General features: G+C 49.6%; 2 protein-coding genes across 2 annotated transcripts in view; both read left to right on the top strand.

The window, feature by feature from the left end:
- Positions 1-14,595, top strand: part of ncam1b (neural cell adhesion molecule 1b) — a gene marked incomplete at its 3' end in the record, with an annotated part of 75,699 nt that extends 61,104 nt beyond the window's left edge. The window contains exons 16-23 of the mRNA XM_079733519.1: positions 563-577; positions 1,621-1,653; positions 4,023-4,147; positions 5,182-5,362; positions 9,978-10,179; positions 10,898-11,014; positions 11,982-13,052; positions 14,484-14,595. Coding sequence (XP_079589645.1) covers positions 563-577; positions 1,621-1,653; positions 4,023-4,147; positions 5,182-5,362; positions 9,978-10,179; positions 10,898-11,014; positions 11,982-13,052; positions 14,484-14,595 — 1,856 coding nt within the window. The remainder of the gene's footprint in view (positions 1-562; positions 578-1,620; positions 1,654-4,022; positions 4,148-5,181; positions 5,363-9,977; positions 10,180-10,897; positions 11,015-11,981; positions 13,053-14,483) is intronic.
- Positions 14,596-19,142: 4,547 nt separating this feature from the next.
- zbtb16b (zinc finger and BTB domain containing 16b) overlaps positions 19,143-22,500 on the top strand; it is a gene marked incomplete at both ends in the record, with an annotated part of 22,671 nt that continues 19,313 nt past the window's right edge. Inside the window, one exon of the mRNA XM_079733536.1 lies at positions 19,143-20,350. Coding sequence (XP_079589662.1) covers positions 19,143-20,350 — 1,208 coding nt within the window. The remainder of the gene's footprint in view (positions 20,351-22,500) is intronic.

The following is a 22,500-nucleotide window of genomic DNA, read 5'->3' as shown; positions in this document are numbered from 1 at the left end:
CTATTCATAATTTGCCGTATTGGATTTTCCGCCACGTGTTATTAATTCACCGGGGGTCACCGTGAGGCCAGAAGTGGTTGTTATTGATGAGCGATTCACCGTTGATGCATTCGACTGTGTTCAGCTGCGGTCAGATTACCGCTTACGCTAACTGATAGCACATCTTGGCTAGTCCTCAGTCTACTGTAGTGTTACACTTTTGACAAAGAGACCGAATAGCCATGATTAATGTTTGATACATTTTGACCGAAAAACGTTAGCAAATCACTAGTTTTGCGTGGTAAATTAATTGGTTATTAATGTGACTGAATACCATATATCCAATAAACGATTGGAGATGGAGAAGTTCTCGGAAGATACCTCTGCTTCCAACCTCCTGATAGTTAGGTGAGGCATTAGTTAGTTTTTAGCACCCTCTGTTGGTGAGGCTGCTTGCTACCATGCTAGGATACAGCACAGTCAAGTAAACACAGTAGTAGAGTACTGAAATCATGTCCTGTGTATTTCAGTTCATTCATCACATCTTATGTTCCATGCTTTATTTCTCTTATTTATCAATCAGGTTATACACTCTCAAGTAAGTGAGCTGCTTTAATAGGAGTACTAGTTTCACTCTAGAGTCGCTTGTAGATTCCTTAGTCCTAGTTTTAATCTAGAGCTGCTTGTAGATTCCTTAGTCCTAGTTTTAATCTAGAGCTGCTTGTAGTTTCCTTAGTCCTAGTTTTATTAGTCGCTTGTAGATTCCTTATTCCTACTTGTAATCTAGAGCTGCTTTTAGATTCCTTAGTCCTAGTTTTAATCTATAGCTGCTTTTAGATTCCTTAGTCCTAGTTTTAATCTATAGCTGCTTTTACATAGAATTTCAAGTGAAAAAATCCATAACATAATTAACACAAAAACAATCCATCATTGATAACAATATATAAAATGGCATTCATATGTTATTATGTTATCGCAAGCGGGCATTGATGGAGGAGAGATAACATTTTTCTGTGGCGACAACAACAACCTCACAATCTCACAACCAAACCATCAGTTTTTGGTGGACATTAATGATCCTGTAGCTTAATTACAGTGTTGCAGCTTGAGTGATGAGGAATCAAGATGGCCCAGATGATAACCACATAGATCTTCTAATCTTCTACCAACATTTGTTTGTTTTCCCTGTTCACTTTCAAAGAAGTACCACTTCTGAAGAACGCCTGCCACTGATTAGCACAGCAACAGATTGGCAAAAAAATTACATCTTGTCAAAAGTTAACTTTGAGAGCGAAGTAAATTCGATTTAGTTTGTTTGGCTGACACATATTTCTCTCAGGCATTACAAAAAAAAAAGAATGCTAAAAGTCTTGCTGAGGCTATTTCAAAACAAACATTTCAACAACCTTTCATTTAGCCGTTTTGTGTGTAACAGTGTTTTCCTAGCTGTGGAGATCATTAAAAATAATGATAGTCACTGTTTAGTAAAACGGAACGCCAACATATATGGCACAACATGCAATGTGCAGGTGAACTTGGCTAATCGTTAAGTATATATCTTGAACAAACATGTAGAGATTAGGCATTGTTTATTTAAATATTCATTTGTCAGTGTTGATGTCATTTCTCTCATGTTCCTAGACGGAATTTTTCATTTTACCACTGAGGAAACAGGTTTGTTGTTCACAGCTAGCGTAGCATAATAGCTCCTCCTAGCACCGTCATGCTGTCATGCTAGCCGCTTGTTGTAGTAGCCGCCCCCCCCAAACCCCCCCCCTCCCCCCCATAGCCCAACTCAAAAGATGGGAAATCACGACACCATCAACTAACCCCTCTCGCAGACGCTGATAATAAAATATGTTCCATTGGCGTTTTATTAAGCTCAAATATGTGTCTGGACGGGCTGATTAAAGACATCACTTCTACCGTGATTTGATTTGAAAACGCTGCAGTCCTGTAGAATTACTAGCCGCCGTGGAAACAGACAGTGGAAATGAAGGCTCTCCTCTCCTCCCTTCCCTTCTAATTCAACTGTGTTTAATATCAGTTGGGAGGAGGGAGGTGGGATACGGGCCCGGGGGGGAAGCCTGGGTTATAAGTAATAAATCCACTTCTTCGGTTAAGATAGGTAGGGAGCCTGAAGCCTCTATCCACTGTCTGCGTCTTCGTCTGGCCCAGAGTCCGTCTCCTCTCTTCATCTCAGCGCCATGGACCCCCTTGTGTTGCTCACGTTTTCCCTTTTGCTTTCGGTTTGAACCGTTTTCCTGTTTGAACTTCTCTGCATGTCTTTTTAACTGTTTTATTGTCCATTCATCTCCCCTTTCATTCACCTCCGACCACTTTCCGTTCCACCCATCACATCTCCCGGTCTTCCACCACTCTCTGCAGAAGGTAAATTCCCCTGAGAAGAGGAATCCTCCCGTCCGTCAGAAAGTCTTAACGTCAACGCCAGCCCACGCACTAAATCCTCCGCACTCACCCTGTTCCCTTCAAACCCGGCACGCTGTTAACACGACACTGTAGACGACAGCGTCTGCATTTAGGCCTGGGTGTGGGTTTAATGGAGATTTAAGGGGCCGGCATTACCTGAATTGTAAAGCAGCTTCTTCGCTCCTCCAGTCAGAATTACAAGAGCTATTATTCATTCGATTTATCATTGATCGTACAATAATCCTGATCGTCCGCCGCCCTTACCTGACATTTAATACTTTTCTCATTATTCTTATTTGTGTTACTGCAAGAGAAACACGACCGCAGCCTACACTCAGTTCCTGTTTGTGTTCACGCCCCTGTGTTGTTCTTCATGTGTGTGTGCTGTGTGCGAATGATTCACAAGCTAAAGCAGCTAACCGAGGCTACATGTCATTAAAGAGTAGGTTACACCCAAAAAAACACTTTTTTTCAGTAGAGAACGGATCCACGTGGATCTCACAAAGTCTTGGAGAACATTGCTTTGTGATTTATGACTAAAACTTGTAAAGTTGAAAACGTTCCAAAACGCCTTTCCGCAGGGTGCTGGCTTTCTATTGGCTGTTCACCCTGGCTCCAGCGATTGTGTAACTTGGGTTTGACAGCGTTTGACAATCCCTCACACTCACTCCTGTGGAACCCAATCTGTCGGTTTCCTAGAACTTTTACAGCACTCTCACGACGGCTCCAATCACATTTTTTAAAACTCGTAGGCAGACATTCCCCTGCTAAAACATTGTGTTTTTAAGTAGCATTTAAAATGAATCTCTTTCCTCTGTGGTCGCTGGCTTCCATCGCTGGCATCACACGCGGAGCGGCTGCGCATTCGTTCCCGTAAGACTAAATGTTCTCAAACTGCAAAAAAACAACAGCATTGAACGCGTGAGTCAACATCGTGAGTCACTCTGACAACTCATCTATTTACATCTAATTCCTCGGATCACATTCCTATTCAAATATCACAGAGAATTTCAAGAGGTCCAACGCTGTCACAACAGTCCTGTGTCATGTGGAGTGCTTCGTGCAGACTTCCCGCCGCTCAGAAACTCTGATTTCTCTCAGCTTGCTTCATAAGCGTCTGACTTCATGAGCCGCGTAACCCCTGGCCCTGCTGCTTGAACGTCGGTTGGCAGTTCAATGCCCGAGGAACGCTGAGAGGCACGCACACGCAGCCTCACGTAAAGACTCTTGAGCAGACTCTGCTAATTAGTCTACCTGAGCTCCGGTACCTAAAGGAAGATGAAACAGCATGCCGTTCTTAAAGGATTTACCCAAATAAAAATAAAGAGCGAGAGAGAGCGAGAGAGAGAGAGAGCACGCACCCCCTCCTTACCAAATGGGAAACTTTTACTTTTCAACTGACTTTTTTTGTCTATTAATTCCTCAGTTTTCAATGTACAGGTCGATCCATCTCAAACCCTCATCTCGGCACAAAAAGACTAACCTGCCTCCTAGCGCTTAATCCTTTTACTTTCATCTATTTATTTCTTTATTTTCCTCTAATGATACCCCCTCATCACCCCAACCCCCCCCCCCCCCCCCCTCTCGTCTGCGTCCTCTCTGTGTGCTCCCAGGGAAACCCAACCCCCCTAAGTTGGAGGGCTCCCCCCGGCCCAAGGGAAACTCCTTCAGGGTCAACTGGATCAAACAGGACGACGGGGGATCCCCCATCCTGCACTACCTGATCCGCTACCGGCCGGTGAGTACCGCCCCCCAGCCCTGTACTCAAATATAAAGCATGTGTACATACACTATTACGACGACAGATAATGTAATTTGATTCACTTCGTTTGGTATCCTTGTGCGATCGTAATTTTTTTATAAGCCCGATAGAGCTGCTGTCATTTTACTCACTTTTTTTTTATTTGTATTGATGTTTGATTATTACGTGCTGCTGCTGCTGCTGCTGCTGTTACGACGTCGTTCTGCCCTCGGGCGAAGCTAAGCCCCCATCAAACCAAACCGAACGGAAACCCCACCCCTTGATCAGGGTGCACGGTTCCACCCTATCACATCGACCGGCCCGATGGTGTAAGACTGGGTAGCCCCGCCCATTCTGCCGGCGATTTGAGTTCGCCCTGCAGAAGGGTCTGGAGAAGAGCAATTCATTTCTTTCTAGTCTCAAGTGTTTGCGGGAGCCAATCACCAAGCTGGCTTTCCCCCCTGGCGCGCTATTGGCTGGTTTAACACAATGACGACAGGGAAGCGACGGCAAGCAGCCAATTGCGTACAGAGTCAGTTGAACTAGGCCCGTTGATCACGCCTCTGGTGCTGAAGAAAATGACAGCAGCTTCCCCAGCCCAATGGGCAACCTCCGATTGAGCTTGGTCTGGCAATAGCCAGGCTTGTTCAGCGTCCCTCCAGCTAAGGCTGCTCGGTTATGGGGAAAAATCATAATAGCGATCATTTTGGTCAATATTTAAATCACGATTAGTCAAACGATTATTTTTGTGTTTGAAAACATGATGTATTTATTCAGCATGTCTCTCCCCAAAAAAACACTTTGTAACTGAGAACTTTGAAATTTTGCCTTAAAAAAATACACAAAATGGTCAAATAGAAAATGTTCAAATCTAAAGTAATTTACAGATATGTATCCAGCTGTTCTTTCTATAAAACATTTAGTTTTGTGATTGTTTGACGCTAAAATCTAAATCGCGATCAAAATTCGATTAATCGCCCAGCCCTACCTCCGGCCCGTCTGATTGGTCGGTCCTGGTCATGTGCCCACAGAAGCAGACGTCGGATTGGAAGCCCGAGATGCAGCTGCCCAGCGCCAGCGAGCACGTGCTGCTGACGGGGCTGCGCTGGGACACAGAGTACGAGGTGCTGGTGGTGGCCGAGAACCAGAAGGGGAAGTCCCAGCCCGGATCCTTCTTCTTCAGGACCGCCGCAGAGCCCTCCGCCATTCCAGGTTTTCCTTCACTTAACACCTTGATCCTAACCGTGTGGATGCTGGCCCCCGTTCTGATTAGTGCACTAAACTCCCAGCTCACACCCTTACTAAAAATATACACTAAACCCAATGCTCACACTAAACACTTTGAGAAAACTCAAAGCTCACAAAGGTACTAAACCCATATTCAGTGACCTCAAAGCTCAACCTGTTACTTAACCCACAATCAGTGTCTCAAAGCTGTACCCGGGACTAAACCTATATTCAGTGACCTCAAAGCTCAACCTGTTACTCAACCCACAATCAGTGTCTCAAAGCTTTACCCGGGACTAAACCTATATTCAGTGACCTCAAAGCTCAACCTGTTACTCAACCCACAATCAGTGTCTCAAAGCTGTACCCGGGACTAAACCCATATTCAGTGACCTCAAAGCTCAACCTGTTACTCAACCCACAATCAGTGTCTCAAAGCAGTACCCGGGACTAAACCTATATTCAGTGACCTCAAAGCTCAACCTGTTACTCAACCCACAATCAGTGTCTCAAAGCAGTACCCGGGACTAAACCTATATTCAGTGACCTCAAAGCTCAACCTGTTACTCAACCCACAATCAGTGTCTCAAAGCTGTACCCGGGACTAAACCCGTATTCAGAGATCTCAAGGGTCAACCTGGGACTAAACCCACAGTCAGAGATCTCAAGGGTCAACCCAGGACTAAACCCACAGTCAGAGATCTCAAGGGTCAACCCGGGACTAAACCCACAGTCAGAGATCTCAAGGCTTGCCCGGGACAGGCGACCTCCATTTCAACATCGGTTCAATTATTGACGCGCCGAATGTATCCATGGAGAAAATAGTTTATTTTCCCAGACAGATGTTTGTCAGAAAGGACTAAAAATCAGGGCTAAAAATGCTCTGTTCAGAAGTTTCACTTGACAGCCCTGGCTTGGCAAGTTTTGAGTTGGCTCCTGAAAAAGCACTAAACCGCACTTCCACCTTTATGCTATTCTATTTTTTATTTACTGTTTTAATAACAGCGAACAACAGGGTTCTCGCGGTCCAAGCTTGCAAACAGCCTGCTGGGGCTTTACGTTACAGTACACTGGGCTGGAATAACAGCTAATTAACTCGTAGCTGCGGGTCCTAGCCTTTTTATTTATTAAAACTCAGCCACGCTAGCTGAAGCACACAGCCCTGCTACAAGCCATTAATATTAGCCACTTGAGAGCGCTTGGCGGTAACATGACAGCACAGCCCTATCTTCTGTTTCCCTCGCCTGCTTTCTCTTTCCTCGCTCGTTTCTCACCGTCTTATTCGTCCCCAGCCCCGCCCCTGTGAGGAGTCGATGTCTGGCCACGTAGTGAAACCCTAATCCCTGCGCCTCGTTCCTGCCTATCGCTTTGATGTGTGTGGGCGCGTGTGTTTTCCTTCTACCTACTTTTTTTTTTATTTCCCTTCGCCATCTCCTTCAAATTTTCCCCTTGTGTTTGAAGAAAGTAAAAACAAAAAAAAACCTGTTATTCTTTTCACTCTTCATATTTTTTTCCAAAACATATTTTCATGTGTCTCTCTTTCCTTTGTTCCCCCCTTTTGTCTTTCTCCTATTATTTCTCTCTTTCTTTCTCTGTCTCTCTCTGTCCCTCCCCTCCATTTCCCTCTGTCTCTCTCTCTCTCTCCGTTCTCTCCATCTTCCCGTGCGATGTTCCGGCATCCCCTGGACATTGATGTGACCGGCCACCATTTTTCTCGCCCCCCCCCCCCCCCCCCCTGCCCCCTTCCCCCCTCGACCAATCAACTCGTACGCAATCGTTCTGGGCCGCGGCTGTGGTGCATCCAGCCACTCAGGGTTGCTCCTCTGTGACGTACACTATGGCCTCCCTCCTCCTGTCCCTCTGGGCTGGACTCCTGCTGTCCTAGTGCCGCGGGAGCCTGGCTTAACGTCTTGGGTTGACAGTATATACAGAGAGGAGGAGGAGGAGGAGGAAGAGGAGGAGGAGGAGGAGGAGGAGGAGGCACTGCTGCCTTGTCTCAGGCCCAACTGTCTTTTCTGGAGGCTGTTACAGCTGCTCAAACAGACTCTGTTCTAAAAGATGTGCACACCCCCACACACACGGACACATACACACATGCACACACTAACGTGCATGCAGACGCACACCCAAATGCGTGCACCCAAATACTCATGTTAACATGCATGCACCTACGTCAACGTACGCACCGAGACACAGACACATACACACAATAACACGTATGCCTACACATCGTCGCGCACGCACACTCCACACATGATTCATGCACGCATGCACCCAGAGACACTCACACAGATCACCACGCACACAAACACGTCAACACACATGAAACGTCTCATTCCATGGATGGACAAAAAGCAGCTGCAGAACTCTCCAGACACGACGTCTTAAAAACCAAAGGCAGCGGAATCTCCCGGGGCCACAACCCACCCATCTCCCAGGGGCCACAACCCACCTATCCCCTGGGGCCACAACCCACCCATCCCCTGGGGCCACAACCCACCTATCCCCTGGGGCCACAACCCCCCCATCTCCCAGGGGCCACAACCCACTCATCCCCCTCGCCCCGTGACGCGTAGACGCGGGGCGACTAGGAGTCGGCACTAGACAACAGAATGGGTGCGACCGTCGTAATCTACACTAGAGGGGCTTTGTGTTGAGTTTAGCGTCGAGGTGTCCCCCATCAGCCCACACCTCCCGCTGCCCCCCTCACTGTCCCTGGTCTTCACTCACAACAACACGACGACTCGCGTGGATTCTACTGTAAATATGTATAACATTAACCGGTGCTCGAGGGACGGACACTCTTAACCTGATTTCCCAGTTTGTTTGATTTTGTTGTTCTGATTAATATTTAAGTGTGACGATGCTGTGTGAGAAACGTGAAAGGGGGGGGGTGTTTGATTGTGACGTTTGCAATCTATACATATGATGAATTCTTAAACCTACAATCCAGTAATTTGTCGCACGGATGTGTTTGACCGATTCAAACAAAGAAAGGGTCATTCCCGAACCGGAAACACGTATTGCTTCTGACTTTCCCCCCGCCAAACTGAGCGGAACATCTCGACAGGGAATCATTACGTGGCTACGTCAGGTGCTGCTGCGTATCGATCCTCTGTGATCCGTTTATTTCCGGTCTCCGTCAGCGGGCGTAACAAAAATGGACTTGACAAGATAATTCAAGGGCTATTTCTGGACTCAAAGTAGGATTATGAAACTACTGCCGTGGTCAGACAGACGGCAGCAGGAGTCCACTCCCTGTGTGTGGTGTAGCACTAGTTTACGGTTGTTATGAGCTATTCTGAGCTATTCTACTAGTACTGGTCCACCAGTCTTACCCAAGCTACATGTAAAACAGCAGTTAGTTTCTTCTTCGCCAGCGTTTTCCCCTCTGTCCATGCTCACTGAAACAGCGTTTTGGTTCCTCTCTGCTCCCCAGACCACTTTAAGTGGCCGCAACTCGTCCCGAGTATGACGCCATCGTTGACGCACACCAAGTGTGCGTCGTTAATTTGTTATTCTTAGGATGCCCATTAGCTGGAGCCTTGACGATCAGCAGGTCTTCTCCGGCTGTTGTCCGAGACAACATTACATATCACAGGTACAGAAATGATTTAACCAGCAGATTCAAATTACAATAAAACACACGACCACAACAACAACAACAACAACAAACGGCCCAAAGCTGTTGAAAAGTACAACTATAAATAGCGTCCAGACAAAGCAACCACTGATTTAAAAACAGAAGACGATGAGCGATAGTACAAATCCGTTCCACCCGCCCACACAGCAACACCAGGCCTTCCAAGCACTGAGCTCCACCGTAATGCGGATGGAAGGGTGGATCGGAGAGAGACGGGGGCTTTTATACGTCTAGCTGGTGCTGGGTGGCCCGGTAGCCCTGATGCACTTGGACGTGGGCCAGCCCAGCCTCTGGGGAGACGCGGCACTGCTGACTTTATGGATTGTAGGTTCTTGGAACATAAACAAGTACATGTTTGTTTTTTTTCTGTGTTTTAAATTTGCTGTGTCTATTTGTTAACTGCATCTGGTCCCCCGATGAGTCTTGTCGTGCAAAAGAGCTAAATTGATTTTTAATGGTGGAATTGATTCATATTTGATGTTATGACATCTGGCTGTCTTTCAAAACGGACGTCAAAACCCTTTTGGTTTGTGCTAAAACATATCACGAAATGTATTCACACAAAGTGTTCTAGTTTTGTTTTTGTAACATAGCCATACAATGCACATCTTTGGTCGTCTGGATTCTAATATCAAATAAATGGGGTTTTAATATAAGTGCCTGCTTTTTTATTTTATTTTTTAATTTATGAGCTTACCCCAGTTCTATTAAAACTATAAACTCCACAATGGGATGTGAAGTCTAAACCGGTGACACCCACCTCTTAAAACACATTGACAGCTACAGTGTACCACTCAGGTGAGTTAAACCCATCTTGACCCACCGTCACTAGACGTAGCTACACCCTAGCAGTAGATCGTTAGCAGGGATCCACAGACCCCTTCCCTGACCCTCTGTAGACCCCCCCAACCCTAACGCTGGAGGTCATGTCACCGCGGCTTTGTCTCGATTCCCCAGCAGACGTGAGCGACGACTCCCTGATGAACCTGCCCATGGGGGTGATTGCCGGCATCCTGGTGGGATTCTTCGTGCTGCTGCTGCTGGCCGTGGACATCACCTGCTTCTTCGTCAACAAGTGCGGCCTGATCATGTGTCTGTGTGGCAAGCCCGGCACCGGAACCAAGGGCCAGAACCTGGAGGAGGGGACAGCCGCCTTCATGTGAGTGACCACCCTTCTCAAATGGTGGTACGCGTACCCCTAGGGGTAAATTGGAGTACTGCAGGGGGTACTCCGAAAATTGAAAGCTAACTATTAAAAACAATTCAACCTGAGCGACTTTAAATTCTGAAACCCAGACAATAGAAAGTCGAGAAAATGAACAAGTGGTTGAAACGCCACCCTTTTAATGTTGACATTGCCAAATAGAACGCATATACATTTTGTTACGTGACATTTTATTTTTCTTTCTGCCAAAAATATTTGTTCCAGTACCCTGGTCACTCAGATTTCTAGGTTTTGGAGAGACAGGTACATATTAAGACTGTTGGGTCTGTATATATGTTGAGTCAAGGCGACTTGTGCAGTGAGTTCAGATACATGTCATCAAGTAGGGGGTCATGGGTGTGAGGGCCTCTTGCATATTGGGGGATCAAAACCAGTACCTTTCGTCTGGGAGTCAGGACGACCTTGCCACGGCACTCAAAAAGTGCAAAGCCAACTTACACATAAACTAAAGAGGAACACGAACAGATAGACATGTTTAAGTTACCTCAACAGGCTAGGAATCCAATACATGCCCCACAATGCATCCCTGGTAACGCACTGACGGAGGTGTCGAGTGTTGACAGTTTGGGGGCGGTTTGTAGATGGAATGAGGTTGACGATGCGCAGAACGGGACACACACGTCACACGTCGCAACGCTGTCGTTCTTTACAGAAAGGACGAGTCGAAGGAGCCCATAGTGGAGGTGAGAACGGAGGACGAGTGCACAGCCAATCACAACGCCGGGGGCCCCACGGAACCCAACGAGACCACGCCCCTCACAGAGCCCGAGTGAGTATCGAGGTCTCGCGCTACAACGGTGGTGAAACTGTTTGGTTTTGTTTGTGTTTATCGCTGCTGCTGTATTGCACTCCACTTTTGAAGAATCGCTCCTGGCGTTGTTTGACAGTAATGGTATTTGAGCAATTTCCATTGTGTTACGCAATCTATAAATTCTGACCTTTCACGCGGGCGCCATGTTGTTTCTTCCGTGGAGTCCAATATAAAAGGCCCTTTTTTCCGTTGATTTGTGTCAAGGTAATGTTTTCCTTTTTATCTCCCTCGGGATGAATTATCGCCGTCTTCTACGTGTTTGCTCTCAGCGCTTCCGGACTTTGATTTCCTCATCGTACCGAGGTTGAAGCAATACCAGTTCAAGGCTTGAAAAGAAAAGAGGGCTTTTTTTTGTTTCCGTTTAGCAAGCCCTCCCCACCCCCACCCCACCCCCTGTTTGCTAGCTAGCTAGCTAGCCGCCGCAATCCGTATGGGTGCTGCAGGAAAAGCGCTAGGACCTTTAGGAGGAGAACGGGACTGGTACTGTTCAACCCCCCACAAGTGGGTTTGTGCCTCGGAGGTCGTCCGCGGACCGCCCCAAACCACTTGCTGCTGCTGCTTTTGGGATGTCCCGGCTTTGTGTCCTGCGTGTGGTGGGTGTGTGTGTATGGGCTGTGTGCCTCGTTCGATGTCCACTCACAGCATGAAACCTCGTTCTCCTTTCATTCATTTTACGCCGACGTTTTTTCTTCTTTTCTCAGTAGGCTTCTCCGTCCCGTTTTTTCGGGCTGCTGGTGTGTTTCTTTGTGTTCCGTTTGTTTGTTTGTGTTGTGTCGTCGTCTCTTATCTCTTCAAACCCGGCCCCGCCCCCAACTTAACCCTTTGCATGCCCCTGAGCCACACCCCCCCCCCTCCCCTCTCGTGTCTCGGTCGCCCTGGTGTCTAGTCTGTGTGTCTCTGCTCTCTCTCTCCCCGCTTCTCTCAGGCTGGCCGCCTGCATGGCCGCCCTGGCCCTGGACAGCCTCTCCTCTTCTGTAGCCGCCGAGTCTGACACCGCCACCTATGACCCCGCCCTGGGCAGCCCCTCTAGCGAGACCACCACCCTCACCTGTAGCCTGTCCACCCCGGCCAACGACCCCTCGCCCACGCCCGTGCGCGCGCCGGCCCCAACCCCCGAGTCCCACGCGGCCCCCCTCAACCCCCCGCAGCTCCTGTCCAACAGCGCCGTCGCCGCCAGAATGGTCCCGTTGATAGAGCAGAGAGCCGGCGGGCCCCCGCGCCCGGAGGAGGAGCGGGAGGTGGTGGTGGAGGCGGTGGCGGAGGAGGAGGAGGAGGAGGAGAAGAAGAAGGAGGCCACCCCCCCGCCTCCAGCTCGTACCCCCGACCCCAGCGGCTCCCCCAAACCGGCCACGCCCATCCCGCCCAAGCGCAGGAACTCTCCCAAGCTCGCCGCGCTGCACGCTAAAGGAGGCCTCCCCGTGTCCTCGCTGGCCACCGCCTCCCCCGGCCCAGAGGCCCGGAGGCAGGCGCCCGGCCCCCCGGGGCCCCGCCCCCAGCCCGCCGCCGCCGTAGCCGTGGAAACCCAGGCCCCGGTCCACGCCGCCTCCTCCGTCCCAGCGATGGCCTCTGAACCCGGTAGCCCGGGACGACCCCGCGGCGGAGACGACGCCGCCGGGAGCGCCGCCGCCGTCGCCGCCGGGGATAAGCCGGCCGGCGGCGGCGACGGCCCCGCCCTCCGAGACGCCCCCGCCGCCTTCGAAGCCCTCCCCCAGAGCGGGGGCTTCCTCACCCCCAGCCCCGCGGCGTCCTGCGCCCCCCCCGTCCAGGACCAGCCCCTCCACAACCACCCGGGGCCGGCCTTAGACCCCGCCCACGACCTGCTGAGCCCCGCCGCTCCGGTCTGGCTCACAGAGCTGCCCAACGGCGCCACCCTGCCCCCGCCAGACCTCATTAGCCTGGACAGCCCTCCCTCCTCCTCCCTGTCCCACCTGGCCAACGGAGACGGGGCCCACCCGTCAGAGACTCTGAATAAGGCCGCGCTTCCTGCCAACGACCAGTATGGCGCCCTCTAGAGGTTATCTCTGTCTGTGTTTGGGTGTGTGTGTGTGTGTGTGTGTTTCCATGCGTGTGTGTCAGTCTATGTGTGTGTGTGTGTGTGTGTGTGTGTGTGTGTGTGCCCATGCGTTGACCACCGCATCGTGCCATCGCCACCACCACCATCATTGAAAAGAAAAAAAAGATTGCTGTGATTTTTATTATTATGATGACGTCGACGATGATGATGACGTAGAATTTGCATCGAGTCACATGACCGCCGGCGGCTTTGACTGAATGGCGTTGTGCGTGTGCACGGCCGACGACCGCGGCGATGGCTCCCTCTCGCTCGCTCTGCAGCACAACCTGTTCTGTGTGTGTGAGTGTGTGTGTGTGTGTGTGTGTGTGTGTGTGTGTGTGCGTGCCTCGACGCCAGTTAGCCGGTTCAAAGCGTGTGCGGCTCACCAGACACCGCGGCTCAATCCTGGGGCTTACTCCAGGGCTTTGCTGAGAGAAGATGAAAGGAGGTTGGGTATAGCGGAGACCTGTTTCCCAGGCTCCGCGGCGCAGAGAGGGAGGGGGGTGGGGGGGGTGACTGGTCTCTCCCCCGCCGCCCTGGGGAGATCTACGCCGGCTGATGACGATGATGTCATCGGTGACGTTGACGTCGTCGATGATGTCACGATGTTGATGTCACGATGATGTCGAGATGTCACGATGAGGTCATCAAGATGTCACGATGATGATGTCACGACGATGTCATCGAGATGACACCATGACGATGTCGATGATGTCATGATGATGATGTCACGATGATGTCGAGATGTCACTATGAAGTCATCACGATGCCGCGATGATGATGCCACGATGGGGTCATCGAGATGACCCCATGATGAAGTCGCGATGATTATGTCATGATGATGTCATTGAGAAGACACCATGATGATGTCGATGATGAAGTCACGATAATGATGTCATCTAGATGTCACCATGACGTCATCTAGATGTGACCACGATGTCGTCGAGATGTCGCTTTGACGATGTCACCATGACGTCATCGAGATGTCACCACGATGTCAGCGCGATGTCGCGATGATGAGGTCACGATGACGAGGATGTCGTGACATCAGCATCAATCGCCGCGGCCATTCCGTGGTGTCTTTGAGTGACGGCCGCGCTTGGGTTTACCTCCACACACTATTTTCCCCAACACCCCAGATGTTAATAAATATACATATATATATATATATATATATAAGCAAACCTAAACGATAACTCCTCCCCCTTCCTCATGTGCTAACGTGGTGAAGGCTGAGACTGTGAAGCTAAACCAGTCGGTCCCCAGTGTTGCGTGGCTCCACGGCGGTTCAGGTGGTGGGGAGGTGAGGCCACGGCCCACGCCGGGCGGCCTTAGCTAACGTGTTTGCTGTGGTCCGTGTGTCTCCCGTTCCAGGAAGCGGCTCTCCGAGGGGAAGCGTAGGCCGGGGCCAGCCGGCGCGTTAACGGAGATCACCGGCCAACACGACAGCCTCATTGCGACCAACGTCAGCAGCAGTAAAGCATGATACGACGACCCAGGGACGCAACGTCACCCCCAATCCCCCAAACCCCAACCCCCAACGCCCGACCCCCCGCCTCGCTCCCCAAAAAAAAATAAAGAATAATGTATGTCTGCATCGGGGAGTCCGACAGAAGGAATAACGCTGCAGGAGATTTCCTTTCCTTTTTATTCCAGTGCCCTTAAACTGCATATTCGTTCACTCCACACTTTCACTTGGTGGTTCTGGGCGAGAGCTACGGGGCCATTCCGCTCTATCTTCTTTAATCTTTGGTTCGGTCGCTGCTGGGCGGGTGGGAGAGATCGCTTTTATCTACATGTCACAAGAGATTTATTTTATTTTTTTATTGTTTTATTTATCCCCGACGGGACACTTAAGAGATTATTCGGTCGGTCATTGAGGTGTGGTGCAAACGGTGAGTTCAACTTTTCATCTGTATCGCACTTCAAGTGCCGACCACACATATGAGTGGATTTTTTTTGTCTGGCATATCTATAAGAACATATACAAGAAAATATGAATTATATAGAAATTATTTTGTATTGTTTTCATGTTTTTCAAATCTGCAACTATTTTGCTTTTTGTATCTTAATATAATTAAATAATGTTAGGGGCTATTCTCGTTTAACTCTTTGGTTTTTGCATGTGGGACCTGCAAAGTGTTTTGTATTGTTTTCTTTTGCCAGGTTTATCCTTTTGAAATAATAACCAGTTTGTTCTGGCCAATGAAAAACCCCTGACTGCTCAAACCACACTAGTTGAACCAATAGCAAACCAGAACAGGAACATGTCAATTAGGATTGGCTAAACCACCCCTACAGCTTCCAAAGGGTGTCTCATATCTTCTGCCTGTTGTCCGATATCACTCCCTCCTAACTCTCACTGGAACACCTGCTTTAACACAGTGCTAGTTTCTCTACCCATGTTTACTTCTATCAAAATGGCTGCCACTGTCACTGTACATAGAACACACACATGTTCTCCAAATGATGACGCGTCAATATTGATTGTCCTCAAAGAAAAGTTTGCGAAATATTCCAGACTCCAGAAAAACGTTTTCCTAACCCTGGACCCTAGAAACGACCCCACCACGGTGACAAGATCAACACACCCTTATTCCCTTCACACCAAACAGACCAAATGCCTAAACTCTGTAATTCCTCAACTATTTTAAAAGCATTGTTTTTTTGTAAACTAGGAAGATTTAATTTCCATTCCCCTGCCTGCAAGCTTGTGCTCTGTGACTGTGTATCGATAGATTGTCTCGTCATCAGTTTCTGTAAAAAAAAAAAACGAAATATAAAAATAATCTAACATAGCTTCGTCGTGACCGAGTGAGCCTATTCTTTTCATAGTGTATATCTATAGAAGTACAGAATATTGACTAATGTAGTCCTTATAACACATGTAGTGTATTAAAAACTGTTTTTCCGTCTCCAGTCACAGCACTATCTATTGCGAGCTATAGTGAAGGTGAAGATGTTGCGAGTCTTGGCATGAATTCAATCAGTTAATAACATGTTTACTCCAAAGGACCAAGGGTACGCGCACGTGTGTGTGGGCCCGCGGGCGTCGAACCAGCCCCTCATTAATTTCCTAGGTGTTACCTTTGGGCTTCTTCTGAATGACGCCATATTCCTCCCTGCCCTGAAATTGTTATTCTAGTGTTCTGTAAAATGTGGTCATTTATTTTATTTTTTTAATAACTTTTATTTATTTTATTTTTTATTTTGTACAAAAAAAATAATGTCTCGATGGAGCAACGTGTGTCTGAAGTTCCGGCCCCACGGGCACAGAGGAGGCGGGACGGTTCACGTTGACGTTTCCTTGGCGACTTTTCTAAGAAGGCACTCGTACCTGTAGGCTGTGATGACCGTGGATGAATTAAGGAATGTTCTGTGGCATGTTGATATCAGTAGTTAAACGTCGACGTGTCTAAAGCCTCTCAGCCTGAAGCGCTTTACGAGAACCGCCCTGTCGCCGCGTGTCTGGGGGCCCCCTTTTATTTCCATCGGGTCAAACTCAGAAGTGAGTGCTAACCCCTTATAAGAAAATAAAACATGGTTTCTCAATCACCTTTTTTGTCTGTTATTCTTCTTCCATGGGGAGTATTTTGTTTCTTGGTATTTCCTTAATACAATCCATGCGTAAGTACGCATCATTCGCCACACGGTGGCGCTCGTCCGCCGTTGTTTTTGTTTGTGCCATGTCATGAGCTTGCGCCAGGCGCACACCACTGGATCACTGGAGTGGTTCCACTGCAAAAATGTCTCTTGATTGGTTAAAAAAAAACAATCTTGTTTCCCCCCCCCCCCCATAAAAAAAACCTGCGAAATAAATGACACAATCCGGCCTGGATGTGTGTCCAGTTAGGTGAAGGTTTATGGGTCAGGTCTATTTATGTAACGGGGGGTGTAGTGATATCTCTGGCTGGGATCTTCCTGGAGAGCAGTGGCCCTGACTGAGGGCCACCCTAGTTTGTTTATCACTCCGTCCAGGTCCCTGTCCGCAAAACAAACGGACACAGACTCATGTTTAACGAAACAAAGTGCTTCCAATAATACTGTGTCAACAGTATTATCGTTGACATAGTATTAAAACAATAACACACGCACACAGACACACACACACGCACACACACACACACACACACACACACGCACAGAGAGACAGACACATACACACACACACTTTCAAATGTAATCACATCTCAGCCCAAACCCATTGTCCTGACATACACGCAATGAGTCATGACAATGGGTTAAACATCAACAGTCACAGTTCATTTCAGATTGATCATCGGTATATCAATCAATCATTGGTCTATCGGTAAAATAATCAGATTATTTTACCGTCTATCGGTAAAATAATCATGCAAGTGAATTCACTTGCATGTTATTTGATTTATATATTTGGTGGGGGGGGGGGGGGGAGGGTTTGGAGAAGAGAATCCACGTGCAGGAACAGGTTGCACGGCCTGTCCTGTAGATGTCTCTCTCTGCAGCGGGATGGAGACGCGGAGACGCGTGACGTAGCTGGGCTGATGATGATCCGCTCCCTCAGAGCAGGAGTGAGTTTGGAGCGGGCACTGTGAAATGCCTAACCATCATGTTGCCTGGATAATCACAAGAGGACGTCGGGATATCGAGGTAAGCGCAAGTCGTGTATAGGGGGCGACCCCACTGCGCCTGGTGTATGTACGTGTGTGTATTTATTTAAGGGGTGTTAATGCAGGCGTTACGATCAAGAACAAGGAGGCTGTACTTTTAACAAATTGGGATTCTTTTTGGAATATCTTAATTATCCACATTTTGTGGCTCGGGTTCCATCGAGGACTGCTGATGTTTCAAATTAAAAGCACCCCTCCCTAAAAATGCTCGGATAAGTTTCGACCCTCTTGTCGGGAGGATTTAAACTTTACGATCTCTTATTCTTCGTGTAGAGAAATCCTCCCACGGTGGCTTCATAAGATAAGTTGGTCCTCTCAATGAGAGACAATGGCACTAGACGTGCGCTCTGTAACGATCCGCCGGTTTAGAGGCAGAGTGCGTGTATGTGTGTGTGTCTGAGTGCACCTGATGCGCTCTGCTGTTGCTGCTAGTTGCGAGAGGATGCAGCGTGGCAGCATCACGGGTGAGTGGCCGAAAACATCACGTTTGCACGCGTTTGTTACATGCAGGCGTTGGGTTGCAAATAAAGAGCAAATGCACCATTTGTTACCTTTTATTTTTTTGCATTGAGTGGATAACCTTGGGATTGAGTCCCAAGGTACTACGTGGTGCACGTAGCCTATCGGGTACAGGCGTTTAACGTGACTTGTGCAGGTGGATTACTTTTCGAACTTATTTGGGCTGGTTTGACGTTATTATAGCGTGCACGCGTTGTCGTACTTCTATGGTCATTCGTCCGTAATTAACGCGGTTATTTTTATTATTATTAGGATATTATTTCGAAAATCTATATTGTGCGCTACCTGTTGAGGCAAGGCACTGTGTGATCCAACATGTTATAGGCTAGAATAATTCATTTAGATTTTGTCCACCTTAATTTGGCAGTCGTTTTAACATAAACGTGACCCCGCGGAACGTTGGCTCGAGATGATTGCGTTATTATTCGTGTATTCACGTCATTTAGAATCACTTCGTGATGCAATTGCCCGTTACACCATATCGGAATCGTGCATGTGTTTAACAACTATATTTTAATTTAATGTGTTTTCTTTACTTATGAATTTAAATAGGACGTGAGTTAGCAGGAAGCAATTCCAATTTGACATTGAATATTAACTTGATCACGACTCAACCAGATGGATGTGTTTTTGTCCCATATCCCCACCCCCACCTCCACCTCCCCTCCCAACCTCCACCTCCCCCACCCCCCCTCCCTCCCTCCACCTCCCTCACCCCCTCCACCCCCTTCCCCTCCACCTTCCAGACTTCAGCGAGCGACTGTAGCCGCGCGGTTCCGAGAGCGACGGCGCCTGATGCGCGCGTGGACGACGACGACGACGACGGCGTCCAGGGTGCGAGTGGATCATCCGGCTCTGACCAATCATGGGCGTCCTTCAGCTGCACAACCCCACCCACCCCAGCGCCCTGCTGCAGCGCGCCAACCAGATGCGGCTTTCGGGCACGCTGTGCGACGTCATCATCACGGTGGACGGCCAGGAGTTCCCGGCGCACCGCACCGTGCTGGCGTGCACCAGCAAGATGTTTGAGATCCTGTTCCACCGCAGCAGCCTGCGCTACGCCCTCGACTTCCTGTCGCCCAAGACCTTCCAGCAGATCCTGGAGTACGCCTACACGGCCTCCCTGCAGGCCAGCGCCGAGGACCTGGACGACCTGCTGTACGCCGCCGAGATCCTGGAGATAGAATACCTGGAGGAGCAGTGCCTGAAGGTGCTGGAGACCATCCAGGCCGAGGACGGCCAGGAGGAGTCGGCGGGGGGCCGGAACAACCAGCACCTTCAGCCGGAGCTCGTTGGCGGAGGAGGTGGAGGAGGCGGAGGAGGAGGAGGAGGAGGCGGAGGAGGAGGTGACCAGGGCAGCCGAGCGAGGCACTGGAGGCACGTGCTGATGTCGAAGAAGCATTCCATACAGGAGGGAGGGCGGGGCGGGGGCACCACCCCCACCGCGCTGCACCACCTGGCCCTCTACCACATGGCCGAGAGGGGCATGGCCGAGACGGAGCCCCAGCACGAGGGCCCCGGCTCCGACCCCGCGGGGAAGGAGATCCGCATGGAGCCGCTGAGCCCCCGGGGGCCCAGCCCCACCTCCATCCAGAACCCCTTCATGGACCCCGGAGCCCGGACCATCAAGTCGGAGAGCATGCAGGTGGACCACCCCGGCGGGACGGACCACCCCCCCAGGGACGAGGGCCCCGGGACCCCGCTGAGGGGCAGCGTGATCACCAGCGCCCGGGAGCTGCACACGGGGCAGGACGAGGCGGGGCACTCCCCGGACGGGTACCCGGGGCCGGCCGAGCGGCACATGGCCTCGCTGTACTCCGGCCTGGCCGGCGGGCACGAGGCGGGGCCGGGGCCGGGGCCCGTGTCCGTGGCAGTGGCCCCGGGGCTGGGCATGCAGCTGGACCCCCGGGCCTACGGCGGGCTCCTGCACCAGGGCCTGCTGCACCGCGAGCTGCTGAGCCGGCTGGGCCAGTTCGCGGCGGGGATGACGCGCGAGGGCCAGGCCCAGGGACAGCTGTGCTGCGGCGAGTGCGGGCTGCAGCTGCACAGCCGGCAGGCGCTGGAGCAACACAGGTGAGGCCCCGCGCGCGTCGCAGTCTGAGACCGGATCCTCCGTCCGTCTGTCCGTCTGTCCGTCTGTCCGTCTGTCCGTCTGTCCGTCCGTCTGTCTGTCAATCTGTCTGTCTGTCTGTCAATCTGTCTGTCTGTCTGTCAGTCTGTCTGTCTGTCTGTCGGTCTGTCGGTCCGTCTGTCTGTCTGTCTGTCTGTCTGTCCGGGACGAGTCGGGTGTTTAACTGTACCGCCGTAATCAGGACACGCTCGGAAAGGAGAACGCCGCGCCTCGATGCGGCTTTTCTCTGAATAAATAAAGGTTTTGATTTATTGATCGAGTGCACGAGAGGCCTTTCACCGCTCGCACACACGCGTACACGCACGCACACATGCACACGCACACACACGTACGCCCACACGCACACCAACCTACGTCCCACCATGTGAGCGGAATATACACGCACGGTGTACTAATCAAATAATCTATTTAAAATATATCAAGTTGAGCAAAGGAGGGTAGTCAATGGATGGGTTTATTTTTAAAGAGTTCACTCGAGGTTTGCACAACTGGCCGAGTGTACAGAACTCTGTGTAATATAAGCGGTTGATTTGTTAACCATTAGCTTGTTCCAGCTGGGTCAGATCCTCTGTTGTTGTGCTTCCACTGCTAGGAAAGACAGTGAATGAATGCAATATGTGTCTCTACGTTACCAGGAACACCAACCCAACACACACTTATAAACAGGTTTATAAGACCTGAAGTGGGCCAAGCAACAGACCAGGGTACAATATTTCATCGATCTCTGTGGACATATTGTTTGATATTTTGTTTTCAATTAAAAAGTGCTCCTTTATTTGCATGATAAAGGGAGTTTTTTCAGTCAAAAATACCCTATTATCACTGTTAATACACATTTTCAGGGGTTCATCTCAATACAATGTTTTAATTCGATATTTATATATGTGTTTTTATATTGCCTCATTCAGATTCAGATACATTTTTCTGATATATCCATTTTTCTTAAATAAGAATTAAAACGTTATCTCTCAGAAAAGAGACCGTCGGTTCTGTGTCTGGACCCCATTAAATATCTCATCTCGTTATTTAGCCTCTACTCAATACTCCGCCGTCTATCTCCACGGTGACGCCAACACACCCCAGCGACCGCTGCTAAACCGGGTTAAACCGGTTTAGAATAAATACCAGTGCTAAGGAAACCAGGGGAATCCTGGTCCAGCCAGAGATAAACCTGGTCCCGGTCTCTGAGCCGGTTCCCGGTCTCTAAACCGGGGCCTGGCCCTGATTAAACCATAGAGGAGCTGCCCGGCCTCTGTCTCCCCCATCCCCCCCTCCACCCTGCCTCCACCCTGCCTCCACCCTGCCTCCACCCTGCCTCTGCGAGCCGCTGACATTTGAGGCCCTGTGTCACTGCACAGTGGCTACAGCGGCCACGGAAAACACTGCATCCAGGGGGACTTTCGGTGAGGCTAATTGCTCATTCATGGACACAGGCAGATGTCGAGGATGGGGTGGGGGGGGCGAGGGGGGAGGGATGGCTGGACGGGGGAGAAGAAGACTCATTGGTGGGTGTTCAGAGGGCCAGAGTGGTGGAGTCCCTGCAGGTCTCTGACCAGGTCGGCCATCTTTGTTGTCCAGCTGTAGATTGACATTTTGTGGTTGTGGTTGTTGTTTATGTTGTTGTGTGATTAGTGAGACGGACCATGCTGTTGTTGGAGAAGTTAAAATAACCTCTGTCTCGTGATGGAGTGTAAACTTGTGGCTGGATTCAACCAGCCTGGTAGCAAATTATTTAGCGATTTAACAAGCTGGGCTGTAAGGATTTGTTTGTTTGTCAACCTTCCATACCTACCTTTAATAATGGAGTAGCAGCGCAGAAATAGGACAACCAACACAGTTTAATATCTGACAAAACATAACTGGCTATATTACAAATCAAAATTTACAACGTTACAAGTAAAAAGCCTTTTGTGTCAAATTAAAAAAAGATTCTGAATGCCTCAATGTTTTTCGACCTCGCCAACGCTGACACAAATACTGTTATTCTCGCTTCCTGGACTGAAACACTTGCCTCCCCTTTGCCATATAAAGAACGGCCTTGCATTCTGTGTACTGTATTTGATGTGAGCTAATAGATATTGTAGCAGCCCTT

The sequence above is a fragment of the Pollachius pollachius genome, assembly GCF_949987615.1.
Source record: "Pollachius pollachius genome assembly, chromosome: 3".
NCBI lineage: Eukaryota > Metazoa > Chordata > Actinopteri > Gadiformes > Gadidae > Pollachius > Pollachius pollachius.
This window is presented reverse-complemented; position numbering and strand designations above follow the sequence as displayed.